At 37.6% G+C, this 24,758-nt stretch overlaps 1 protein-coding gene across 1 annotated transcript in view; it reads left to right on the top strand.

The window, feature by feature from the left end:
- GPC5 (glypican 5) overlaps positions 1 to 24,758 on the top strand; it is a 1,409,835-nt gene that overhangs the window by 29,717 nt on the left and 1,355,360 nt on the right. Inside the window, exon 2 of the mRNA XM_080661084.1 lies at positions 21,615 to 21,776. Coding sequence (XP_080517210.1) covers positions 21,615 to 21,776 — 162 coding nt within the window. The remainder of the gene's footprint in view (positions 1 to 21,614; positions 21,777 to 24,758) is intronic.

The raw sequence follows: 24,758 nt of genomic DNA, 5'->3' as shown, positions 1-24,758 counted from the left end.
CAACTTCTCATATACAAACTAGGAATATTTTCTATCTTTCATTTTTTGGTAGGGAGACCATGAAGGACCTACTTAAAAAATTATTAAAGACGTTGCTGAAACTCTCCTGTGACCCACTCTATTGTCTCTCCCAGAAGAGGAAATTATTTCTGCCTCTGAACTCCCACAGAACTTAGTGCATAGTTCTTTCATAACACTTTGTCACATTAATTAAATTTTTTACAACTATGTTTCCCCCTAGACTAAGCCTTGGAGGGACAAAACTGCTTTTTATCCTTCTTGGTATCTTTAATAACTATCAGAGTGTCTGGTGCAGAACAGGTGTTTAATCAATATTTGATGAATTCATTTGATTTATTAATTAAAATAAAGAACAGGAAATTACTCTATAATTTAGCACAGGTGGAATGAAGACTCGGCATCTCCTGAATAGTCCCTTGAGAAGGGGCGGGGGGCTCTAAGAGCCCATTTGCATATTCCCAGCCACAACATAGAAGCTTACACACTTATCAATTTTTATGATGCCATTTTTAAGAACTCTGGTTAAGTTGACCTCAAAAAGAATAACTAGCAAAACCCAAATTGTGCTCTATTGCATATTACTTCCTTTAACTCTTCAACTGGTCTTCTTGACAAAGAGGATCTTATCAGCTTGGGAGAAATGCTGCATGCTGAACATGCTTCTTAAAAGTCACAGTACATATTAGCATATTAAAGCTATGAGAAGTACTACATTTGAGAGAATCAATTTTTTATTATTAAGAAAACAAATTCATTTGCATAGGACAAGAGTTTTTTTTTTTACTTAGCTCACTTCTATCATTGCCCTGGGACATTTTTTTTTCCCCCATTTAATATCAATTAGAGAAGCCCTTCTTGAAAAAGTAGATGGACGCCAAAACCGGTTTGGCTCAGTGGATAGAGCGTCGGCCTGCGGACTGAAAGGTCCCGGGTTCGATTCCGGTCAAGGGCATGTACCTTGGTTGCGGGCACATCCCCAGTGGGAGGTGTGCAGGAGGCAGCTGATCGATGTTTCTCTCTCATCGATGTTTCTAGCTCTCTATCCCTCTCCCTTCCTCTCTGTGAAATATCAATAAAATACATTAAAAAAAAAAAGTAGATGGAGCTGATGGAGAGTCATAGAAAGTAAAATTATTAGAAACTTTTGAGGGGAAAGAAAGAGTCTAGTATGATTCCAAAGTGTTTGTTTTGCTTTGTTTTTAGTAGAGTAGAAGATGCCCTGTAGGGAGGAGAGTGTAACATGGGTGTATCAATATTGAGTCTACTGGTGTTATATCGTGGTGGAATGCAGAATAGATAGTTGGAAATATGGGTCTAACTATTACTTGAAAGTGTTATCAGTAAAGATTTGGGGATCATTAGGTATGTAAGTGAACTGGGAGTAGATCACACTGAGACAGAATTGAGAAGCAGAACTTGGGGCAACACAAATAATAAGGATTAGGAGGAAGAAGAATCCGGCAGTGTCCTAGAAGTTAAGAAAATGGAAGAGTTTAAGAACTGGGGTGTAAATATTGTTAAGTTCCACAAAGATGTCAAGAGTGATTAAAAATGGAAAATGTCTCTTGGATTTGATAACTCAGAGTTCACCAGTTTCCTAGAGGTATGCAATTACTAAGATGTGGCGGGATCAAAATGAGATAGTAAGACTGAGATGAGAATGAAGTGGAAATAATAAATTCAGACCACATTTTCAAGAAGCTTAATGCTGCAGAGAAAAAGAAAGAAAGCTAGAGTATAATTGGTCATTCTTGTGTGTATATGTTTTGCATTCTACACACTTCATGAACATGTCTATAGGTTAAGAAAGTGATAGAACTATGCAGAAGAGTGAGGGTGTCATTATTTACATAAGGCTATTTTGGTTATGTTAAGGATTTTGGAGTTCATAATGATGCTATTGTAATAATCTGGTTATTATTCAACAGAAAATGAGTAAATGGGAGACTAGATAATATAGGTGTGATATTTATACAGCTTTGCTAATTTAACACTTTCCAAGTCTTCTCCACTGATTAATGTGGGAAGGGACTAGACAAAGGCAGTTTAGACACATGCCCAGTAAGGTCTCAGTGACCTGAGAAGGTGTTTGTTTGTCAGTCACACCTGGGAACAGGTGATTGGCCAGAATGGGCATGGCCACTGCAATATTTAAACTTCTGAACAAAGGGGAGTTTTCTCTTTTTTTAAAAAAAATATATTGTTTTTTTAGAGGAAGGGAGAGGGATAGAGAGTTAGAAACATCGATGAGAGGAACATCAATCAGCTGCCTCCTGCACACCCCCTACTGGGGATGTGCCTGTAACCAAGGCACATGCCCTTGACCGGAATCGAACTTGGGGCCCTTCAGTCCCCAGGCCGATGCTCTATCCACTGAGCCAAACCAGTTAGGCCTGTTTTCTCTTTTTTTGGCTCTTGGCTCTCTCCCTTGCTGTTCATGCCTGACTCCTGTTGCAGGGGATATGCTCCTCTGCATTTGCCCATGTGGCTCACGCTATGTGGGCTTCACACAATGGGCTAATGGACTTTATTCATTTTTTAATATATATGTTTTTATTATTGATTTGAGAGAGGGAAACATCGACTTGTTGCCTCCCACAAGCAACCCAACCTGGGTTTGTGCCTTGACTGGGAATCAAACCAGCAACCTTTTGATGCATGGGATGGTGCTCAACCAATTGAGCAATACTGGCCAGAGCATGAACTTTAATTGGCTTGATGCTCAACTGGACCTGACAGCAACATGGACACTAGTCCTTCTTTTGGCTCTACTGGAACCCCAGCTGCTCCTCTTTCAGGATTTGTTTAAGGGCCATAGGACTTTGGAATCTGAGAAATGTAACCCTACACCAATAAAAAACCACCCATTCTCCCATATAAATCTTAGAAAATTCTTTTCTGAAGATATTGTAAGAACCCCACTCTTACGATTGAGGGAGGAATTTGATTTCTCCAGTAACAATACCAAGAGCAATAGAAAGCCATGGGAAATCTTTTTAGCATAAGTGCTATAATTGGGTTTGCATTTTTAAAAGACCTTCTTCTTGTCTCTAAGGTATCCATTTAAAATGTCTTTTCTAGGGGTACGATTAGAATGGTGGTAGTATAGATGGAAAGAAGTAAATCTGAAAATTGTTCAAGAGGTTGAATCAATATGATTTTGATTTCTTTCTTCTACTTATCTTGCAAAATGAATCTACTCAAGTGCTCCCAATATATTTGTTTTAAGTTGTACATCCAGCTGCAATCTGCCAGAAAGAAAAGAGGAACATCGACCTTGAATTCATGGGCTTTTAAATAACCTTAATTATATTGCATGTTGTGTGTGGCTATTCCTATGACATATGCTTCTTACTGCATAGTTAATATATTCTTATACTGTAGACCCCTTGTAACTATTTGGGAGTGAGTTATAAAATTTCTCGAGGAGCTAATAATTTGAGCCAGAAGGAGTTAAGCTATTCTGTGTCTTAATTGTTTTCAATTAGCTACTATTTCTATTTTATGTGTGTATTTGTATCCTAGCTCTTTCAATGTTAGTTTAAATCACTGTACAGAGATTATATAGCCTGAAAATAATAGTGGGATGAAGATTTTGTCTTGGTGTTCCCTATTAGCCACTAAAAAAGAATAATACAATTAGTTACATGATTCAGAGTAGTTATTAGAGCAAAAGAACAAACAGTGAGCAAGACATTGTCCATGGTTCTTTCTAGAATAGATTATGTAATGATAGAAACAATTTAAGCCATTGGGGAGATGTCTTTAACCAATAGAGAAGACCCATGTGGAATATTTGGGTTTTAAGAGAGGAGGATAATAGTAATAAACAGGGAGCAGAAGGTGGAATTGTCATCCAAAGTTTCAAAAGAGAAAATTTTATAGAAGCAACCCAAAGAGAAATTGACTAAAATCAGCATTAGGGACATATTGGATATTAGGGATAATTTTATTGTAAACAACACTCTCACCCCCATCTATGCTAACAGAGTTTGAGTGAACTTCTTATACTTGATAGTCTTCTATATAACTTATTGATTAAGTCATCCTTTCCTGCTAAGCCCTTGATGAGAGTATCAGCTTAGGCACTTTGGTTGCAAGAAACACAAACTAACTTGGTCTAATATAAACATAATTTATTATAAGCCTTTATGTGTATCTCATGAAACCGCAAAGTATAAAAACAAACTAAAGCAGGAACTACAGAGAGCTCTGACAGTGTTCCCTTCATTTATCTACTCTGTACGCTCTGCTATTTGATTCTATGGTGAAGTAACATGGACACTTCACTCCTAAATTATATAGAAAACAGTTCTGATGGCAAATAAACCAGACTTCTTCTATGTCCCAATTCTAACTTCTCAGATGGCACAATCTGTATGGTTCTGGTTTTTACTCACAAATAATTAGAAGGAGCCTACACTTTAGGATGTATTAACTATGTAGTGAGAAGCATATGCCATATGAATAGACACAATATACTCTAATCAAGTGTGAGGTCACATGCACACATGTGGCTGGCAGGGTCCTCTTTTATGGAGGTGTTGAGAGAGCTGTTCTCAGAGGGAAGGGGGATTATTATGAGGTGGACTGATTCCAAGGAAATGTGGCCTAATAAGTCATTTTGATGTGAACTCCATTCATGTCTAAGAGGTCCTTCCCCTTCTCCACACCTAGCCCCACCACCAGCAAGGTCTTTAGCTCATATACATCAGTGGATACAAGTAGATCGAGAGGTAGGTCTTAATTTCTTGTGCCAGATAGTTCAAGGGCCTGGCTTCTTTTAGAGAAATAGCGTGGATTGTTGGCTATTGATATGGCATTTTTAGGTGAGGTGGTTAAAAAGCGATAAAATGATATGGGACTTCTTTTAAATCCAAGGGATGAGATTGTAATTAATTTTTTCATCTCAAGTAGCAGTCTATATCACTGCTATTTCTTAAATATGTATTAACTTACATTTAGGCCTTTTGTCTCCTCAACTGGTTCATGTGTTACAAAATGTTGACTCCAAACTCATGACTTCAGGTTTGAGAAAGCCTTCTATTAGTACAATTTTCCCTTGCTTCACTGACACAGAATATATACTTTCATTATACCAATGTTTGCTATTGGTATAAAAGTAAGGATTCAAATATGTGATTTTGTGTGAACGTTAATCAACCATTGCTGGAAAAACAACTCTAGTACATTGTCTGTTGAAGGATCAATGCTGCCACTTATATATATGAGGGACAGCTTTACAGTTCTCCCAGTGAGTATTATTCTGACCCTATTTGTCTAAATCTATAGGTTGCCAAATGTTACTTATGTTTTTATTGAGTACACAACCAGAAAAAAATCATAATACATGAAATACTTAATACTCTTCTGCAAAAAACACACCTGTTTTTTAATTTTAATGAGAAACATCAACATATACTGTTATAGGACAGTGCCTATATTCCATAAAGAAAAGAAAAGATGGATCAATAAATGATGGATCACTGATATGAGGAATATTTGCAAAAATGTAAGTACAGTGATCACAAATACTATTTCAAATGGTTTATTGAACCAGTTTTTAATGTCCTCAGCAATATACTCATTCTGGATCTATATTTAAAACTATCTCCTTAATTTTAAGCCATGAAAGTGCCTTCTTAGGTCTCTTACTAAATATGTGCAAGTATGGAGGAAGGGAAAGAGACTAATACCTCAATGAAGATCTTTTCTTCTAGGCACTGTGCCAGTTATGTACAATACATTGGGAACAAGGCAGTGGTGGTCCTTTCGCTGTTGAAACTTGCAGTCTTGGGAGAGAAACAAAAATTAAATAGAATCAATTAAGTACACAAAAGCAAATGTTCCGGAAAGCACCAGGATGCAGAGCAATAGTAGGGGCTATTAGGCATCCCTTCTGTTCAGGATTGGCAGAAGTTAGAAAATCATGGGCATTAAAACTGCTAAATAGGTTTTAGCACAACTTTCAATGAGTTGAACTGACCTTATAATTATTTCTTATAATTAATAGGATCCCAAATTCAATGTAATTGCTCATGTAGTCATTATTTAGTTAGAGCTGAGAAAACAATCCAATGGTAGCCCATATGATTACAGATCTTTGAAAAGTACTGGCTTCTTAAATGTTGCTATTTTGCCCAGTACAGCTGATTTCTCACTTTTTATAACTTTTTCAGGACACCATACTCTTTTCCTCTTATCTCTTCCCCCCACACCAACTCATTTTAATCCTTCTAGCTCATTGACTGCTTCTTTTTCAGGCTCTTTTAAGGGGATTCTTCTCTGTTCCAATTCATATTGCTATACTTTCGTCTTGGCCAATGGTTCTCACTCAGAGGTGATTATGCCCAAAGGGCATACTTAGCAATATCTAGGTACATTTTGATTGTCACATCTGGGGAGGGTGCTCCTGGCATCTAGTGGGTAGAGTTCAGGAATAATGGTAAACATTCCTGTACAGGACAGCTCCCCCACAAAAAGAATTATTTTGCTTCCCTTGTTAATAGTGCTGAGGTTGAGAAACCCTCTAACTTTTATAAACTAAACTCTTTCCTTAGATGGTCTTATTGAAACCCTCATTATTTATACCATTTTGCATTTAAAACTTCCAAATTAATATATTCACTTTGGATATCTCTCCTAGACTTAAGTCTTGCATATTCAAATAGTATTTCTACATTTTCAGTTGCATTTCTAATAGACATCTCATTTCCAAATCTGAATTCTATTTTTTTCCTTAAACCTGATCCTTCTTACGTGTTCTCCTTTTCTATTAATGGTACCACTTAGGCATCCAGCTTCTCAGGCAAAAATCTAAGGGTTATTTTTTATTCCTCTCTTTCTCACCTGCCAAATTCCATCCCAGACATCTATTCCAAGTTACCTTCTACCTTCAATATATATCTAATCTAACCACTTCTTATCTTTTATCGCAGTCCTAATTATCATTTGAAATACAGAAATACTTATTCTCAAAATAGCAATTAGAGTGAACTTTTAAGAAACAAATCAAATGAAGTTTCTTCCCTATTATCACTGTAATAAAATCCCTCCTAAATGTGATCTACAAGGCATTATGTCAATTGACTTCATTTCCTGTATTTCTATCCTTTTTGGAAAAGGTAGAAATACTGGGCTTCTTGCCTTTTCTTTTTAACCTTTGTTTTTTAGTAATTTGATTATAATATGCTTAGGCATGATTTTGCTTCTGTTTATTTTGATTGTGGTTCAGTGAACTTTTAAAATCTGGTAATTTGTGTTTCTTATAAAATTTGGAAAATTTATAGTCATTATTTCATGGAGTGTTTCCTCTCTCCCTCTCTCTCTCTCTCTCTCTCTCTCTTGCTTTCCAGGACTCTGGTCATATCTATTTTTACATTTTATGCTATTTGCCCTCTGCTCTATGAATGCATACATAAAATCCTAGGCATGTACTAGTATGTATAGGATTTTCAATCTTTTTATCTCCCTTCTTCAGATTTGATACTTTCTATTGATCTACCTTTAAATTCTCTGATCCTGCCCTCTTTCATCTCTATTCACTACTAAGCCCACCCATTGAAATTTTTCTTTCAAGTATTATATTTTTTAATTACAGAGTTTTCATTTTTTTATAGAGTCTTTGTCTTCTGAGATTCCTTTTCCTATAATTTATTCTCAGCACATGTTCCTTTTATCTCATTGAACATAGTTGTAATTGCTGCTTTAGAGCTCGTCTGTGTTTATTCTAACATCTGGGGCATCTGGAGTTGGTCTTACTTTATTATCATATCTCTTGAAAATGGGTCACATACTGATTCTTCATATGTTCAGTAATTTTGGATTGTCTCCTGGATGCTGTAAATGTTATGTTATGGTGACTCTGGATTCTATTATATCCTCCAAAGAGTGTTAATATGTTTGACTTTGGAGAAAATGAACTTGATTGGACTCAAACTGTCAACTGTGTCTCTTGGGCAGCCACTGCAATTTTAGTTCAGTTCTTTCATCCTGAGCTTGCCAATAGCTGGGCTGCTTACAGTCTGCTCTGGCCATATGAGATGTGGTTCAGGATTCAGCAGATATTTGAGTAGTTTACACACAGAAGTTGGGGTTCCCTCTCACTGGCCCTCCCTTTCCTGGTATTTCCCCACCTCTTTCCAGTAGCTGTGATTGCTCTGATTGATATCTTTTAGTTCCTCAGTCCTGAATGACTGTTAGTGTTTTTAAATTGGAATTTAGTCACTTTATACATGGACTGTCCCCAGGCTAAAAGCCACAGATGAGAAGATAATCCCATGCTTCTCCCTTCTTCCAAATATTGACTCCCTTTTATTTATTTATATATATATTTTAAATTTATTTTTAGAAAGAGAGGATAGGAGGGAGAGAGAGAGAGAGACAAATGTCTATGTGAGAGCACAACATCTATTGGCTGCCTCCTGCATGCCCCCTATCAGCAATTGAGCCCCAAACCCAGGCATGTGCCCTGACCGGGAATCAAACTGGCAACCTTTCGGTACACAGGACAATGCCCAACCAACTGAGCCACACCAGTAGGGCTTCACTCCCTTTTAGGAACTTTCTTCTTTTGTTCACTCTCTAGAGCTTTCAAAACTTTTTTTTAATTTTTATTTTGTGCAAAGTTAGTGATTGCTCTGTGTGAACGGCACTGCCATATTGCAACTGGAGCTCTTCCTGTTTCTTGGACACACCAAGCTTATTCCCACTACAGAGCAGGAAACTTGAGCAGCCATTAAAAGAATATTATCAGACCCCTCACTTAGTATCAAGTCCTCTTGAAGTTCTGGAATAAATCATAAAAGAAAGTGGTATATCTGGTGAGCATTTGGTATTTTATGAATTTAACAGTCATCTAGCAAACCTAAATTATATCTTAATCTCATTGTCTTTACCAAGGGCCCTTTCCTATGTCAACCATCAATACAGCTGGTATGTGCTACAAATGTAAAAATCCTGTAAGTTGACTATGGGAGAAATAAATGTTTGAAACAAAAAGAGAATGCATATTGTCAACCAGCTGTCCCATTTTAAAAGTCTTTTTAAAAAATTATACAATAAAGCATAGCTACAGAAAACCCTTGGATTTAAGCATATTTGACTGATGGCAATTCATTGCAATTATTATTATTGAAGGTCAGATTGTCTCATGTTTGCCAGTAGAAACCTTTCTGATATGGGCTAAATTGTGTCCCCTACAAATGTCCTAAATTGAAGCCCTAACTCCCAATCTGACTATTTTGGGAGATAGGACCTTTATGGAGGTAATTACAGTGAAATGAGGCCATAAGAATGGGCTTTAATCCAATGTGACTGGTGACTTTATAAGAAGAAAGACATCAGACAGTGCCATGTGAGGATATGAGAAAAGGCAGCCATATGCAAGTCAAGGAGAGCAGTCTCAAACTTGCCAGTATCTTGATCTTGGACTTCCAGCCTCTAGAACTGTGAGAAAATAAATTTCTTTTATTTAAGCCACTGGTGTGTGACTTTCTAATGGCAGTGATAGCAGACTATCATAGCTCCTGAGTGCTTTTGATATGATCCTGGAGTTATTTGGTAGTTTCTCTGCTATCTGGTGTACAGGAAGTTTTAGCTGGTCTGTCATCTTATATATTTCATTCCCCTAATCTAGAGTGTGTCATTTCTGTAGGAAGCACTGATTTCTTCTTGAGAGAAATGATATTTCAAGACCATCATCTAGGCATGAGAAATGCCCTTTGTCACTTGGTTAGTCATTGTTTTAGGTATTTTCAGTGAGGCTAGGAAATATATATTTATTGAAGGTAAATTTCTTCATAATTTCATATTGATACTTCAAATTCAAAACCACAGAGTTTTACTTAACCTCTTCTTTATTAGGCCTGCATCTTCTTTCTCCCACACTTAAAAATCCTAATTTTCAAGGATACAGTTTAGGCTTAGACAATAAGTCTTAGAAAATAAGAAAGTGAGTATTGCATAATTGTTTATTTTGAATTTCATATTGCTCTCACAACTGTTTTAGCTTACATGAAATATAGATTCTACTTGTCCTGTTTTCCTCTTCAGGGCTTACATTGTTAACAATATTTGTTGTCACCATCTTTCAAATCCTTTCATTCCTTTCGATTTTTCATAATTTCTTATTTTCTGTCTTCTATTTTTTTTAATGCATAACCTTCATGTGATTGCCTCTTGTGTTTCTTCTCATTTAGTCTTCATTTCAGAATTTTTTCTTTCATCTTTAATTACTTCTTGAGTTCCATATCTCAGATTTTCTAATAATTTTAATTTATGTTGTTCTTTCATGTTTTGTGTCATTATCTTCTAGCTTGTTTTGAAATAGTATGGTTATATCTTTGATCTTTTTTGATGGGGAATGTCTTTTCTGACATGTTTTCTTTATGGGGATATTATTTTGTTCTTTATTCTATTTTTTATTTTAATAAGTTTTTGTGAAATTTGACCTATTTTATTGTTGTTCATTTTATATGAGGTTAGCTTTTTTTCTGAAAATTTAAATTGAGAATGGCTTTAAAGTAGCTTTTCTAACTTTATAGAGCTTTCTCTTCTGTTATTTTTGTGTAATTAAAAGTATGGCTGTTTGTTTTCTGAAATTTTCTGAATTTATTTCCCCTCCCACATTATTCTAGACCTTTTCTATTTATGTCTCTTAGATGCATCCTCTGTTGAATTTTGATTCCACTTCCAGGATTTTCTTTTCGGTGTGAGGTTCTTCCCTGGAAAGGAGCCTGCTGGATCTATTTAGAGATTCCGTAGGGGTCTGGCTTGCTCCTGCTCATTCATTCCTTTCCATCAGTGGTCCTTTGCACACATTTAATAATCAAGAAGAAAAAACACTCCGGGTTTCAACTGGTATTCTCAAATTAGCCTTCTGTGCTTTCCTGTGAATTGCTGTTGGTTATTTCGGGGTTCTTTTGTCTCCAGGTTCTTCAGACAGTACCCCACTGCTTTATTCTTCTCCCTCCTGCCCAGAGTCTGCATGGCATGTCGTTTAGTTGTCTTTTCTGGATTTATTTTCTAGTTTTATATGAAGATCTGGAGATAGTGGAAACTATGTTCCCACTACCACCATCTTTCCACAATGCCTCCCAATGTTCCAGTTTTAACCTTTCTAGAACAACACACACACAGAGATGGCCGTAACAGTTTCGGACACTGGTTAACAGAAAGGAAGGCATAATAACCAATACTGCAGTTTCTTGATGAGAAATGAAAAAAAAAACCCACAAAAAAACAAGCTCCCACAATTCTGGTTGGGAGCCCCTTCAGCAAGGAACCTGCTGTTTTATTTTTAATTTCATTTATTTTCAGTGCTTTAATTCTCTTGGAGTTTGATTTTACTGTTCAGAAGCATGACTGCTGTTAAGAAACACGACTCTTGCCTTTGAGCCTGGGTTGTGTACTCTTTCTGTTTCATAGCATCCTTAGTTGTGCCATGTTTCTTGAAGTCAGCCTTTGAAATATTTTTAAAACGTGTCTTGTTACCATATAGTATCTGTTTGGATTCCATCTGGCTTTGCTTTCTTATGATGCTTATTCTTTTTACAACAGAACTGTAGCCTGGGCTCTTTGTCAACAAGCATCTTTTTAATGTCCTTTGTGGTTATGCTGAGAATAAAATGTAAGATAGAATCCTTTCCCTGAGGAGGTTTAGTTCATCTCACCTATCTTTTGGACTGATTCAGGAAGCAAGGGAACTAGTTTCTTGCAGACTCTTTTCCCCATTCACTGCAACCCAAATTCCAAGTTACTTAAGCATATGTCATAGTTGATGCTGTTGAAAATGTTGTGCTGATTAAACATAACTAATCTCTGACTTACAGTCCTGATTTGTTTTGGAGTTTAGTTTTATGTTGTCATTTCCAGTTTCCAAGGTGTATAAATGAAAGTCTAGATTAATCCACACCGATTCTCATCAACTTGAAGAATGTATTTGTTCTAAGTTGTCTAAATTGCTATCCATGTTTACTCAGAGTTGCTGAGACATGAAGGTCTCCCTCCCGCACTGTGTTTAGGATAGCAGCCAGGGCAATTTGTAGCAGCTTTCTAAGTATACTTTCTCACTTAAATTTTTGTAAAAAAAACAGCAATGGCAACTCTATAACTTGATATTTTAGCCTATTTTATTTTTTAATATAACTCCTTTGATGGTTCCTAACCTAAATTTTATTTTCTTGCAACTTATCAAATGAATGACTTCTTTCAATACAGGAATTAAAAATGGCCAGTTAAGATGAACCATTTATAGATTTAGGACTATTGCTTTCCTCCCAGTAGAGTGATTGTGAAGAAGATAGTTTGGGAATCACTGCAAACACTGGGTCCCCATTTTGCAGTATGTAAGTGTGTGACATTGGGCAGTGTTCAGAGCTTCTCTATTTGTCTATTTCCTCATGTGTAAAATGTGGTAGTAATGGTCCCGGTGCCCTGGAGTGATTTCAGATGTCTTGATCTTACCCAGAACTAGCTTTTGGAAATGTGATTCTGAGGCCAACTCTGTGTGAAAAAGTAGGAAGAGTTTGAAAAGTGGCTGTTATGTGTATGTATTTGTGTGTATGTATAAGATATATTTGCTGGTCTAAAATACTATCTAATAAAATGGATTAAATGCCCCAATCAAAAGACATAGGGTAACGGATTGGATAAGAAAACACGACCCATATATCTGCTGTCTACAAGAAACCCACCTCAGAAAAAAAGACGCACACAGACTGAGGGTGAAGGGATGGAAAAAGGTTTTCCAGGCAAATGGAACTGAAAAAAAAGCTGGGGTAGCAATACTTGTTTCTGACAAATTAGATCTCAAACTGAAGGACATAACAAGAGATAAGGAAGGCCATTTCATAATACTAAAGGGAGCAATCCAACAAGAAGAAATAACTCTGGTAAACATATATGCACCCAATACAGGAGCACCCAAATACATAAAAAAACTCCTGGAGGATATCAAGGGAGAGATTGACAGCAATACAATCATAGTAGGGGACTTTAATACCCCACTATCACCACTGGACAAATCCTCTAAACAAAATATCAGCAAAGAAACATCAATCCTAAATGACTCACTAGACCAGATGGAACTAATTGACATCTTCAGAACATTTCACCCCAAAGCCACAGAATATACATTCTTCTCAAGTGCACATGGGTCATTTTCAAAGATAGACCATATGTTGGGACATAGGCAAAGTCTCTACAAATTCAAGAAGATAGAAATCATATCAAGCATCTTCTCAGACCACAGTGGCATAAAACTGGAAATCAACTACAATAAAAACAACCCAAAGAAATCAAACACATGGAGACTAAACAGCATGCTATTAAACCATGACTGGGTTACCAGAGAGATCAAAGAAGAAATAAAAAACATCATGACAACAAATGACAATGAAAACACTACAATCCAAAATCTATGGGACACAGCGAAAGCAGTCCTGAGAGGGAAGTTCATAGCTCTACAAGCCTACTGCAAAAAACAAGAAACAGGGGTAATAAATTACCTAACCCAACAACTCAAAGAGTTAGAAAAAGAGCAACAAGAAAAGCCCAGTGTAAGCAGAAGGAAGGAAATAATAAAGATCAGAGCACAGATAAACGACATAGAGACCAAAGAAACAATACAAAAGATCAACAAAACCAAGAGCTGGTTCTTTGAAAGGATAAACAAGATTGATGAACCTCTAGCCAGGCTCACCAAGAAGCAAAGAGAGAGGACCCAAATAAACAAGATCAGAAATGAAAGAGGTGAAATAACAACAGATCCCGCCGAAATACAAAGGATTGTTAAAAAATACTACGAACAACTCTATTCCAACAAACTGGACAACCTGGAGGAAATGGACATATTCCTAGAAAAATATAACCTTCCAAAACTCAATCAGGAAGAATCTAAACATCTCAACATGCCAGTATCTATGGAAGAAATTGAAGCAGTCATCAAAGAGCTTCCAGCAAACAAAAGCCCGGGGCCAGACGGCTTCACAGGAGAGTTCTACCAAACATTCAAGGAAGAACTAAAACCTATCCTCCTCAGACTATTCCAAAAAATTCAAGAGGAAGGAACACTTCCAAGCTCCTTCTATGAAGCCAGCATCACCCTAATACCAAAACCAGATAAAGACAACACAATGAAGGAGAATTACAGGCCAATATCCCTCATGAATGTAGATGCCAAAATCCTCAATAAAATTCTAGCAAATAGGATCCAGCAGTACATCAGAAAGATCATACACCATGACCAAGTAGGATTTATCCCAGGAATGCAAGGATGGTTCAATATCCGCAAATCAATAAATGTGATACATCACATAAACAAATTGAGAGATAAAAATCACATAGTCATATCAATTGATGCAGAAAAAGCATTTGACAAAATCCAACACCCTTTCTTGATAAAAACTCTCAACAAGGTGGGAATAGAAGGATCATACCTCAACATAATAAAAGCTATATATGATAAACCCACAGCTAACATCATACTCAATGGGCAAAAACTAAAACCATTTCCCCTAAGAACAGGAACAAGACAGGGGTGCCCACTCTCACCACTCCTGTTTGACATAGTACTGGAAGTATTAGCCACTGCAATTAGACAAGAAGAAGAAATAAAAGGCATCCAAATTGGAAAAGAAGAAGTAAAGCTGTCCTTATTTGCAGATGACATGATATTGTACATAAAAAACCCGAAAGACTCCATCAAAAAACTAACAGACTTAATAAATGAATTCGGCAATGTAGCAGGATACAAAATTAACAGCAAGAAATCTATGGCATTTCTATACACCAACAATGAACTTACAGAAAGAGAGACTAAAAAAGCAATCCCATTTTCCATCGCACCAAAAAAATTAAGATACTTAGGAATAAACCTAACCAAGGAGGTAAAAGACCTATATGCGGAAAACTACAGGACACTGAAAAAAGAGATAGAGGAAGATGTAAACAGATGGAAGAACATACCATGTTCATGGATTGGTAGAATCAACATCATTAAAATGTCCATACTACCCAAAGCAATCTATAGATTCAATGCACTCCCCATTAAAATACCAACGGCGTATTTCACAGACCTAGAAAGAACTCTCCAAAAATTCATCTGGAATAAAAAAAGACCCCGAATAGCCACAGCAATCCTGAGAAAGAAGAATAAAGTAGGAGGGATCTCAATACCAGATTTCAAGCTGTATTACAAAGCCACTGTCCTCAAAACAGCCTGGTACTGGCACAAGAACAGACATATAGATCAATGGAACAGAATAGAGAATCCAGATATCGACCCAAACCAATATGCGCATTTAATATTTGACAAAGGAGGCATGAGCATACAATGGAGTCAAGACAGTCTCTTTAATAAATGGTGTTGGGAAAATTGGACAGATACATGCAAAAAAATGAAACTAGATCACCAACTTACACCATACACAAAAATAAACTCAAAATGGGTACAGGACTTAAATATAAGACGGGAAACCATAAAAATACTAGAGGAATCCACAGGCAGCAAAATCTCAGACATATGCCAAAAGAACTTTTTCAGTGATACTGCCCATAGGGCAATGGAAGCCAAACAGAAAATAAACAAATGGGACTACATCAAAATAAAAAGCTTTTGCACAGCAAAAGAAACCATCAACAAAACAACAAGAAACCCCACTGTATGGGAGAACATATTTGCAAATGGTATCACTGATAAAGGTTTAATTTCCAACATCTACAGGCAGCTTATACAACTTAATAAAAGGAAGATAAAGGATCCAATAAAAAAATGGGCAACGGACCTAAATAGAATCTTTTCGAAAGAAGACAGAAGGAAGGCCAAGAGACACATGAAAACATGCTCAAAGTCACTAATTATCCGAGAGATGCAAATCAAAACAACAATGCGATACCATCTCACACCTGTCAGAATGGCTATCATCAACAAATCAACAAACGACAAGTGTTGGCGAGGATGCGGAGAAAAAGGAACCCTCGTGCACTGCTGGTGGGAATGCAGACTGGTGCAGCCACTGTGGAGAACAGTATGGAGTTTCCTCAAAAAACTGAAAATGGAACTCCCATTTGACCCAGTAATCCCACTCCTAGGAATATATCCTAAGAAACCAGAAACACCAATCAGAAAGGATATATGCACCCCTATGTTCATAGCAGCACAATTTACAATAGCTAAGATTTGGAAACAGCCTAGGTGCCCATCAGCAGATGACTGGATCAGAAAACTATGGTACATCTACACAATGGAATATTATGCTGCCGTAAAAAAGAAGGAATTACTACCATTTGTAGGCACTTGGATGGAATTAGAGAACATTATGCTAAGTGAAATAAGCCAGTGAATGAAAGAAAAAAACCACATGATCCCACTCATTTGGGGATAATGAAAAACATTATAAACTGATGAACAAAAAGATAGTTACAGAGGCAGTAAAGCATCAAACAGACTGTCAAATTACAGGGGTAAGGTTAGGGAGAGGTGGGGGAAATAAGAGATCAACTGAAGGACTTATATGCATGTATATAAGAGTAACCAACGGATGCAAAACATTGGGGGGTGAGGGCATGTATGGGAGTGGGGTGGGGGTGGGGGGCAATGGTAAGATATGTACACATATAATACCTTAATAAAAATTTGAAAAAAAAAAATACTATCTAATAAAAGAGTAATATGCAAATTAACCATCACTCTGCCACACCCACAAGCCACGCCCACTAACCAATCAGGAGCGAGTATGCAAATTACCCAATCAAGATGGCTGCAGCCATGGAGCAAGCAGGAGGCTTCGGTTTCCCCAGCAATGCAGGAAGCTAAGCTTCCTGCACACCATGGCCAGCCCAGGCCTCCACTTAAGGCTACAAAGTTTCAATTATAGAAGATAAATAAATCTCAACAAAAATGGCAGCAGCCACAGAGCTGGAGAGAGCAGGAGGCGTGGGTTTCCCTGACAATGGAGGAAGTCAAGCTTTCTGCACACCCTGGCCAGCCCAGGCCTCCAATCAAGGCTACAAAGTTTCAATTATAGAAGATAAATAAATCCCAGACACCAGGGCCTTCACTTGGGTCGCCAGGGGGCAGGGCTGGCCTGCAAACCACCAGAGGCCCCTCACCCAGGCTGTTCCACGCCCCAAGGGAACCCCCACCCTGATCCTGGACATCCTTCAGGGCAAACCAGCCGGCCCCCACCCGTGCACCAGACCTCTATCCTATCTAATAAAAGAGTAATATGCAAATTGACCATCACTCCAACACACAAGATGGCTGCCCCCATGTGGTTAAAGATGGCTGCTCCCATGTGGACACAAGATGACCACCACAAGATGGCCAGCAGGGGAGAGCAGTTGGGAGGGACCAGGCCTGCAACGGAGGGAAGTTGGGAGTGACCGGGCCTGCAGGGAAGGGCAGTTGGGGGGGACCCAGACCTGCAGGGGAGAGCAGTTGGGGGGGACCAGGCCTGCAGGGGAGGGCAGTTAGGAGTGACCAGGCCTGCAGGGGAGGGCAGTTAGGGGTGACCAGGCCTGCAGGGGAGGGCAGTTAAGGACAAACAGGCTGGCAGGGGAGCAGTTAGGCATCAATCAGGCTGGCAGGGGAGTGGTTAGGGGATGATCAGGCTGGCAGGCAGAAGCAGTTAGGGGCAATCAGGAAGGCAGGCAGGCGAGCAGTTGGGAGCCAGCAGTCCTGGATTGTGAGAGGGATGTCCGACTGCCCGTTTAGGCCCGGTAGGATCGGGCCTAAATGGGCAGTCGGACATCCCTTGAGAGGTCCCAGATTGGAGAGGGTGCAGGCTGGGCTGAGGGACCCCCCCCCATGCACGAATTTTGTGCACCGAGCCTCTAGTTAGTTAATAAAGGGCCAATAAGGGAACTGTGAAACTCCCCAGAGATCAAGGGTCATAAGTTTTCTTCCTACTCTAAAATAAGGGAGTAACTATATTATTTTATGCCTTGTAAAAAACAATTGTTTCAAGCTTTATATAAAACCCAGGTAGACATTATGATTCATTAAGAGTAGCAAGAGGAGAAACCAAGATGGCAGCATAGGTAAACACCTAAACTGCTGCCTCGCACAACAATATCTAAACTACAACTAAAAGACAAAACGGACACCATCCAGAAGCTGGCTGAGTGGAAATTCTACAACTAGAAGAAAAGAGGAAAGCACATTTAGACTCAGAGGAGCTGCAAAAGGCTGAGGTATGGAGACTCGCACGTAGAGAGGATGGGCGGGTGTGTACACAGGTGGCTGAGTGCTCGGCTGGCTTTCTAAAGCGGGAGGGAGGTGGAAGCTCCTGACTGCACTGAACTCCAGTCCTGGGTGAGATGCTGAGAAACCAGACTCATTCGGGGGGAATCTGGACTGTCAGGAAAAGAGAAAGCACACTGAGACTCGGGAGCTGCGGAAGGCAGAGGTCCGGAGTTGCGCGCGCGCAGAGAGGACTGAATGCTAAATGCACGGGCACCTGAGTGCACCACTGGCTTTCTAAAGTGGGAGGCAGAAGCTCGCAACTGCGCTGAACTCCAGTTCCGGGAAAGTTTCTGGGAACCCTGACTCATTCGGGGAGAAACTGGACTGTCTGGCAGCGGGTGAAACTCGAGGGCGGCTTTCAGAGGTGCTTGCAGTGGTTACTGAGGGACACTGAGACCCAGGGGCCTCATAGGGCAGGGTTGACGGGAAACCAAGGCTTTCTGCTCCACGCTGAAACTCCGCCCCATTCAAGCTGAGCACAGAGGCTTTTGCAATTTTGCAAGTCTTGTCTCATAAGTGTCTCCAGCACAGAAGTTCTCCCAGTGTAGACACAGCTGATCCTCACAGCCAATTGGCCTGGAGGTCAATTCCTCCCAGTGATACCAACAACAATCAAGACTTAACTACAAAAAGGCTGAGCACACAGTCCACAGAGGGGTGCACCAAGAGTGTCCACCTCAGGTAACTGGGGAGGCTGAGCCGCTGTGCCCTATAGGACACCTACCACACAAAGCTACTCTACCATCTCAGGGAAGCAGCGAAAATGTGGAGACAAAGAAACAGATCACAAATGAAAGAAATGGAGGAAAGCAAATGACTGGATATAGAGTTCAAAACCACGGTTATAAGGTTTTTCAAGAATTTCCTAGAAAAGGCCGATAAATTTAGCGAGACCCTCGAGGATATGAAAAAAGGACCAACTAGAAATTAAACATACACTGGCTGAAATAAAAAATATTATACAGAGACCCAACAGCAGACTAGAGGAACGCAAGAATCAAGTCAAAGATTTGAAATACAAAGAAGCAAAAAACACTCAACAGGGAAAGCAAAAAGAAAAAAGAATCCAAAAAATTGAAGATTGTATAAGGAGCCTCTGGGATAACCTCAACCGTACCAACATCCGAATTATGGGGGTGCCAGAAGAAAGAGAGAGAGCAAGATACTGAAAACCTATTTGAAGAAATCATGACAGAAAACTTCCCCCACCTGGTGAAAGAAATAGACTTACAAGTCCAGGAAGCACACAGAACCCAAACAAAAGGAATCCAAAGAGGACCACACCAAGACACATCATAATTATAATGCCAAGAGCAAAAGACAAAGAGAGAATATTAAAAGCAGCAAGAGAAAAACAGTTAGTTACCTACAAGGGAGCACCCATATGATTGTCAGCTGATTTCTCAACAGAAACTATGCAGGCCAGACGGGAGTGGCAAGAAATTTTCAAAGTGATGAATAGCAAGAACCTACAACCAAGATTACTCTACCCAGCAAAGCTATCATTCAGAATTGAAGGTCAGATAAAGAGCTTCACAGATAAGAAAAAGCTAAAGGAGTTCATCACCACCAAACCAGTATTATATGAAATGCTGAAAGGTATTCTTTAAGAAGAGGAAGAAGAAGAAAAAGGTAAAGATAAAAATTATGAACAACAAATACATGTCTATCAACAAGTGAATCTAAAAATCAAATGAATAAAAAATCTGATGAACAGAATAAACTGGTGAATATAATAGAATCAGGGGCATAGAAAGGAAGTGGACTAACAATTCTCGGGGGGAAAGGGGTATGGGGGTTCAGGAAGAGACTGGACAAAAAGCATATATCTATGGATGAGGACAGTGGGGGGAAGGTAAGGGCAGAGGGTGGGATGGGAACCGGGTGGAGGGGAGCTATGGGGGAAAAAAAGAGGAATAATTGTAATAATCTGAACAATAAAGATTTATTAAGTTAAAAAAAAAAAAAAAACCGGGTAGCCTGGGAATGCCCTGGGACCTTCCCCATGATGCCCTCATCAGGGTTATCCTTTTTAGGTGCCACTGCATGTCCGTACCTTCTCCTTCCTTCTCTAGCATACCTGCTATGTATAAAGGTGCTTGCCCTGGGACCCTATCCAGGATGTGAGGTGCTAATCATATTAGCCAAATTTTTAACCACAACTATTACATAAATTTAAGAATTTCACAGACAGTTTCTGAATATGCTTAGAAAACTAAAAGGTGCTTTTTAAAAAAATATTTGAATTTATTGGGGTGACATTGGTTAATAAAATTATATAGGTTTATATAAGAGAAAGATATATATCACATGATCTCATTCATTTGTGGAATATAATAAATAACATAAACTGATGAACATAAATAGATCCAGAGACAGAGAAGCATCGAACAGACCGTCAAACTTCAGAGGGAAGGGGGGCCGTGGGGGTGGGGATGGTAAGAGATCAACCAAAGGACTTGTATGCATGCATATGAGCATAACCCATGGACACAGACAGTAGGGGGGTGAGGACATGTGCGGATAGTGTGGGGATGGCCTGGGAGAGGTCAATGGGGGAAAAAGGAGACATATGTAATACTTTAAACAATAAAGAATTAAAAACAAACAAACAACAACAACAAAATAAAGTGCCTATGCATAGAGCATAAAAAATTATATAGGTTTTGAGTGTACAATTCTATGATACATCATCTGTATATTGCATTGTGTGCTCACCACCCAAAGTCATAGGAGTTGTCTCTAGCAAGCTAGGTGATGAGTAGAATATTGGATGCTGGTTTTGGGCCCATGTGGGGGTCTTCATTCATATCATGTTTGCTGATAATCACTTACTCACAAAAAGCACAAACATGATGTTGAAAATGAGAAATCAGGTGAAGATTTTTTACCTTTATCTGATGTACAAAATTTCACTTTATTTCCTCAAGAAAAACAATTGTTTTAGCCCATATACTTCTCTATACTATCTTTAGTGCAAATAATTTTAGCTGGGTAAAATAAGCAAATATAAAATTTCTTTATTTAGTTATGTACTTATATAGTAGTTAATTTGTTTTATATAGTCTATTTGTTAATAATTGAGTGGACATACTTAATATTTGATCAAAAAGTTAATAAAATATTTGAGCAAAGAGTTAATGGTTGAGAATATTTTGTTTCATGTTTAGGTTCATGAACAATAGATAAATATTTTAATAGCAAGTGCTCTGGTAAATCAGTTCCTCGTATAGAATACAAACTCTTTATGTGCAGTGCTGTGCTGATCATTAATGCCTGACATGTAATATGTAATGTTGGTTAAATGAACAGATAATTATTCTGAAAAATCTTATATGTTTTCCAGGACCTGATCTTCAGGTTTGTGTATCCAAAAAACCTACATGTTGCACCAGGAAGATGGAGGAAAGATATCAAATTGCAGCTCGCCAAGACATGCAGCAGGCGCTTCAAGCATCTAGCTCTACATTAAAGTTTCTAATATCTCGAAATGCAGCTGTTTTTCAAGGTAAATTTATCTAGAGTTAGGATACTAAGGACAAGCCTTGTTATGTAACCTGCCTGTCGTCATTTTATTGGTAAACTCAGCTGGATTTCCTTCTCTGTCTTTGTATATTATTTTGGTACAAATGAGGTTTTAACTTTTTTGAACCTTCAAAAATTGTTTCTAAGGCCAAATCAATATATATATTTTGAGTTGGACTAGGGCAGTGGTCAGCAAACTGTGGCTCGCGAGCCACATGCAGCTCTTTGGCCCCTTGAGTGTGGCTCTTCCACAAAATACCACGGCCTGGGCCAGTCTATTTTGAAGAAGTGGCGTTAGAAGAAGTTTAAGTTTAAAAAATTTGGCTCTCAAAAGAAATTTCAATCGTTGTACTGTTGATATGTGGCTCTGTTGACTAATGAGTTTGCCGACCACTGGACTAGGGAAACTGTTTTGTTAATGAAATGGTCCTTGGAAATATATGCCCTTCAATGGTTCTTCCAGGTCCCCAATATTCTGACCCATGGATTTACTTCAATATGAATGGACATAATTATTAGATTTTATTAAAATATTTGATAACATAAAATGTCATTATCTTTAAGTGTGTAATTGTTTTTAAAAATCTGATTTTAAGAAATATTTGAAGAAATATTTGTCTAATATTTCCCCTTGCAACCTCATGTGTTTCTCAAAAGAACACCAGTATGATATATCAGTGTGCAAATAAGTCTGATAAATAGTAAAATAGGAACTCTTAATTAGAAGTTTAAGGTTCAGCTAAGATCAGAACTCAACCTTAATTCAAACAATATGTTTATATATAAAATTAATGGGTTATGAAATTACAAGGCACATTACAAAGTAGATGTTCTTTTCCTTACTTTTGTCATCTCCTCTATAAAATTCCTTATTGCTATAATAAAATAGCTTAATTTATTTTTCCCCTTATAAAGCATTAGCTATTCAGTATATAATTGGAATGAAAACATTTATATTACACTGCTTTTCAAATAAATTTATTGCTTTTGTTCAATGCAAAATATAACTTGTTAGGATTTCTTTTTAATAAGTGTATTAATATTGATCTAAATAATTTGTGCTATGTTTATATACAGAACTAAATCACAAAGCTGATTAATTTTTAAAATTATACTATATATTAAATGAAATGAATACATAAATCAGGATAAACTTTGAATTAAAATGTAGTTCATGATTAATTGATTTTTTTTGTAGAAACTATAAAATGTCAGATTTTAAGGTATTATTAATTTAGTGGTTCTTTTAGATATGTTAGAAAACAACCTTATTTCTGTTATGGAATTTAATCATGTACAGTTGTTGGAGGAAAGCATATTGATATGCTTTTTAAGCAAAGATTTGTGATTTAAACTGGCTGAACTAGACACACACAGACAGCTATGTAGTGATTTTTTCCCTCATGAACATGATAGCATTTTAGAGATATTATCTCTAAAATATATTTTAGAGATAAATAGACCAGTTTAGCCAGAGCAAGGAGTTGTAGATGGGAATGGTGGATCACATGCTTGAAAAGGTGAGTTGGACTCATGTGGAAAAAAACTTAAAACATCAACTTGATTTAGTTCTGTGAAAAAAGCCTTTGGTATTTTGATAAGGATTACACTGAATCTGTAGATTGGTTTGAGTAGTATGGGCATTTTAATTCTTTCTGTCTGTAAGCATGGTATATATTTCAATTTATTTGTATCTTTAATTTCTTTCTTCATTGTCTTATCTTACAGTTTTCCAAGTACAGGTTTTTTACCTCATTGGTTAAATTTATTCCTAGGTATTTTATTCTTTTTGATACAATTGTAAGTGGGATTGTTTTCTTTATTTCTCTTTTTAATAGTTTGTTATTGGTATATAAAAATGCAACTGATTTCTGAATATTAATTTCATATCCTGCTACTTTTCTGAATTCATTTATCAGTTCTAATTTTTGGTATAATCTTCAGGGTTCTCTCTCTATATTATTATGTCATCTGCAAATAATGATAGTTTTAGTACTTCCTTTCCAATTTGGATATCTTTTTTTTTTTTCTTGACTGATTATTGTGGCTAGTCCTCCTAATACTTTGTTGAATAAAAGTGGTGAAAGTGGACATCCTTGTCTTGTTCCTGATCCTAAAAGAAAGCTTTCAGCTTTTCACCATTGAGTATGTTACCTGTGGGTTTGTCATATATGCCCTTTATTATGTTGAGGTATGTTCCCTCTCTTCCTACTTGGCTGAGAGTTTTTATTATAAATGGATGTTGGATTTTGTCAAATGTTTATTCTCCATCCAGTGAGATGTTTACTTGATATGTGGTGTATCATTTTAATTGATTTGTGGATATTGGTGCACTGTTGGTGGGTTTGTAAATTTGTGCAACTACTATGGAAAATAGTATGGAGGTTCCTCAGAAACTTAAAAATAGAACTACCAAAGGATTCAGCAATTTCTGTTCTGGGTAGTTATCTGAAGAAATCTTAAATGCACTTAGGAAAGATATATGCACACCTGTGTTCATTACAGCATTATTTATAACTAGAGGCCTGATGCACGAAATTTGTGCAAGGGGCTCACCCTTGCAGCCCCGGCTTCGTCTGAAAGGATATACAGTCTAATTAGCATATTATGCTTTTATTATTATAGATAGCCAAGATATGGAAGCACCCCAGTGCCCATCAATGGACAATTGGATAAAGAAGGTGAATACTAGCCATAAAATAGAATGAAATCTTACTATTTGTTACAGCATAGGTGGACCTATAGAGTATTATGCTAAGTGAAATAAGTCAGAGAAAGATAAATACCATATGGTTTTACTTATACGTGGCATCTAATGGACAAAATAAATGAAAAAAAACGTCATAGATACAGAGAACAAGTTGATGGTCGCCAGATGGTAAGGGGTTGGGTAATTTTTGAAAAGGTGAAAGGGATTAAGAAGTACAAATTTCCAGTTATAAAAATGGTGATGAGATGTAAGTAA

This window comes from Plecotus auritus (genome assembly GCF_963455305.1).
Source record: "Plecotus auritus genome assembly, chromosome: 3".
NCBI classification, from domain to species: domain Eukaryota; kingdom Metazoa; phylum Chordata; class Mammalia; order Chiroptera; family Vespertilionidae; genus Plecotus; species Plecotus auritus.
This window is presented reverse-complemented; position numbering and strand designations above follow the sequence as displayed.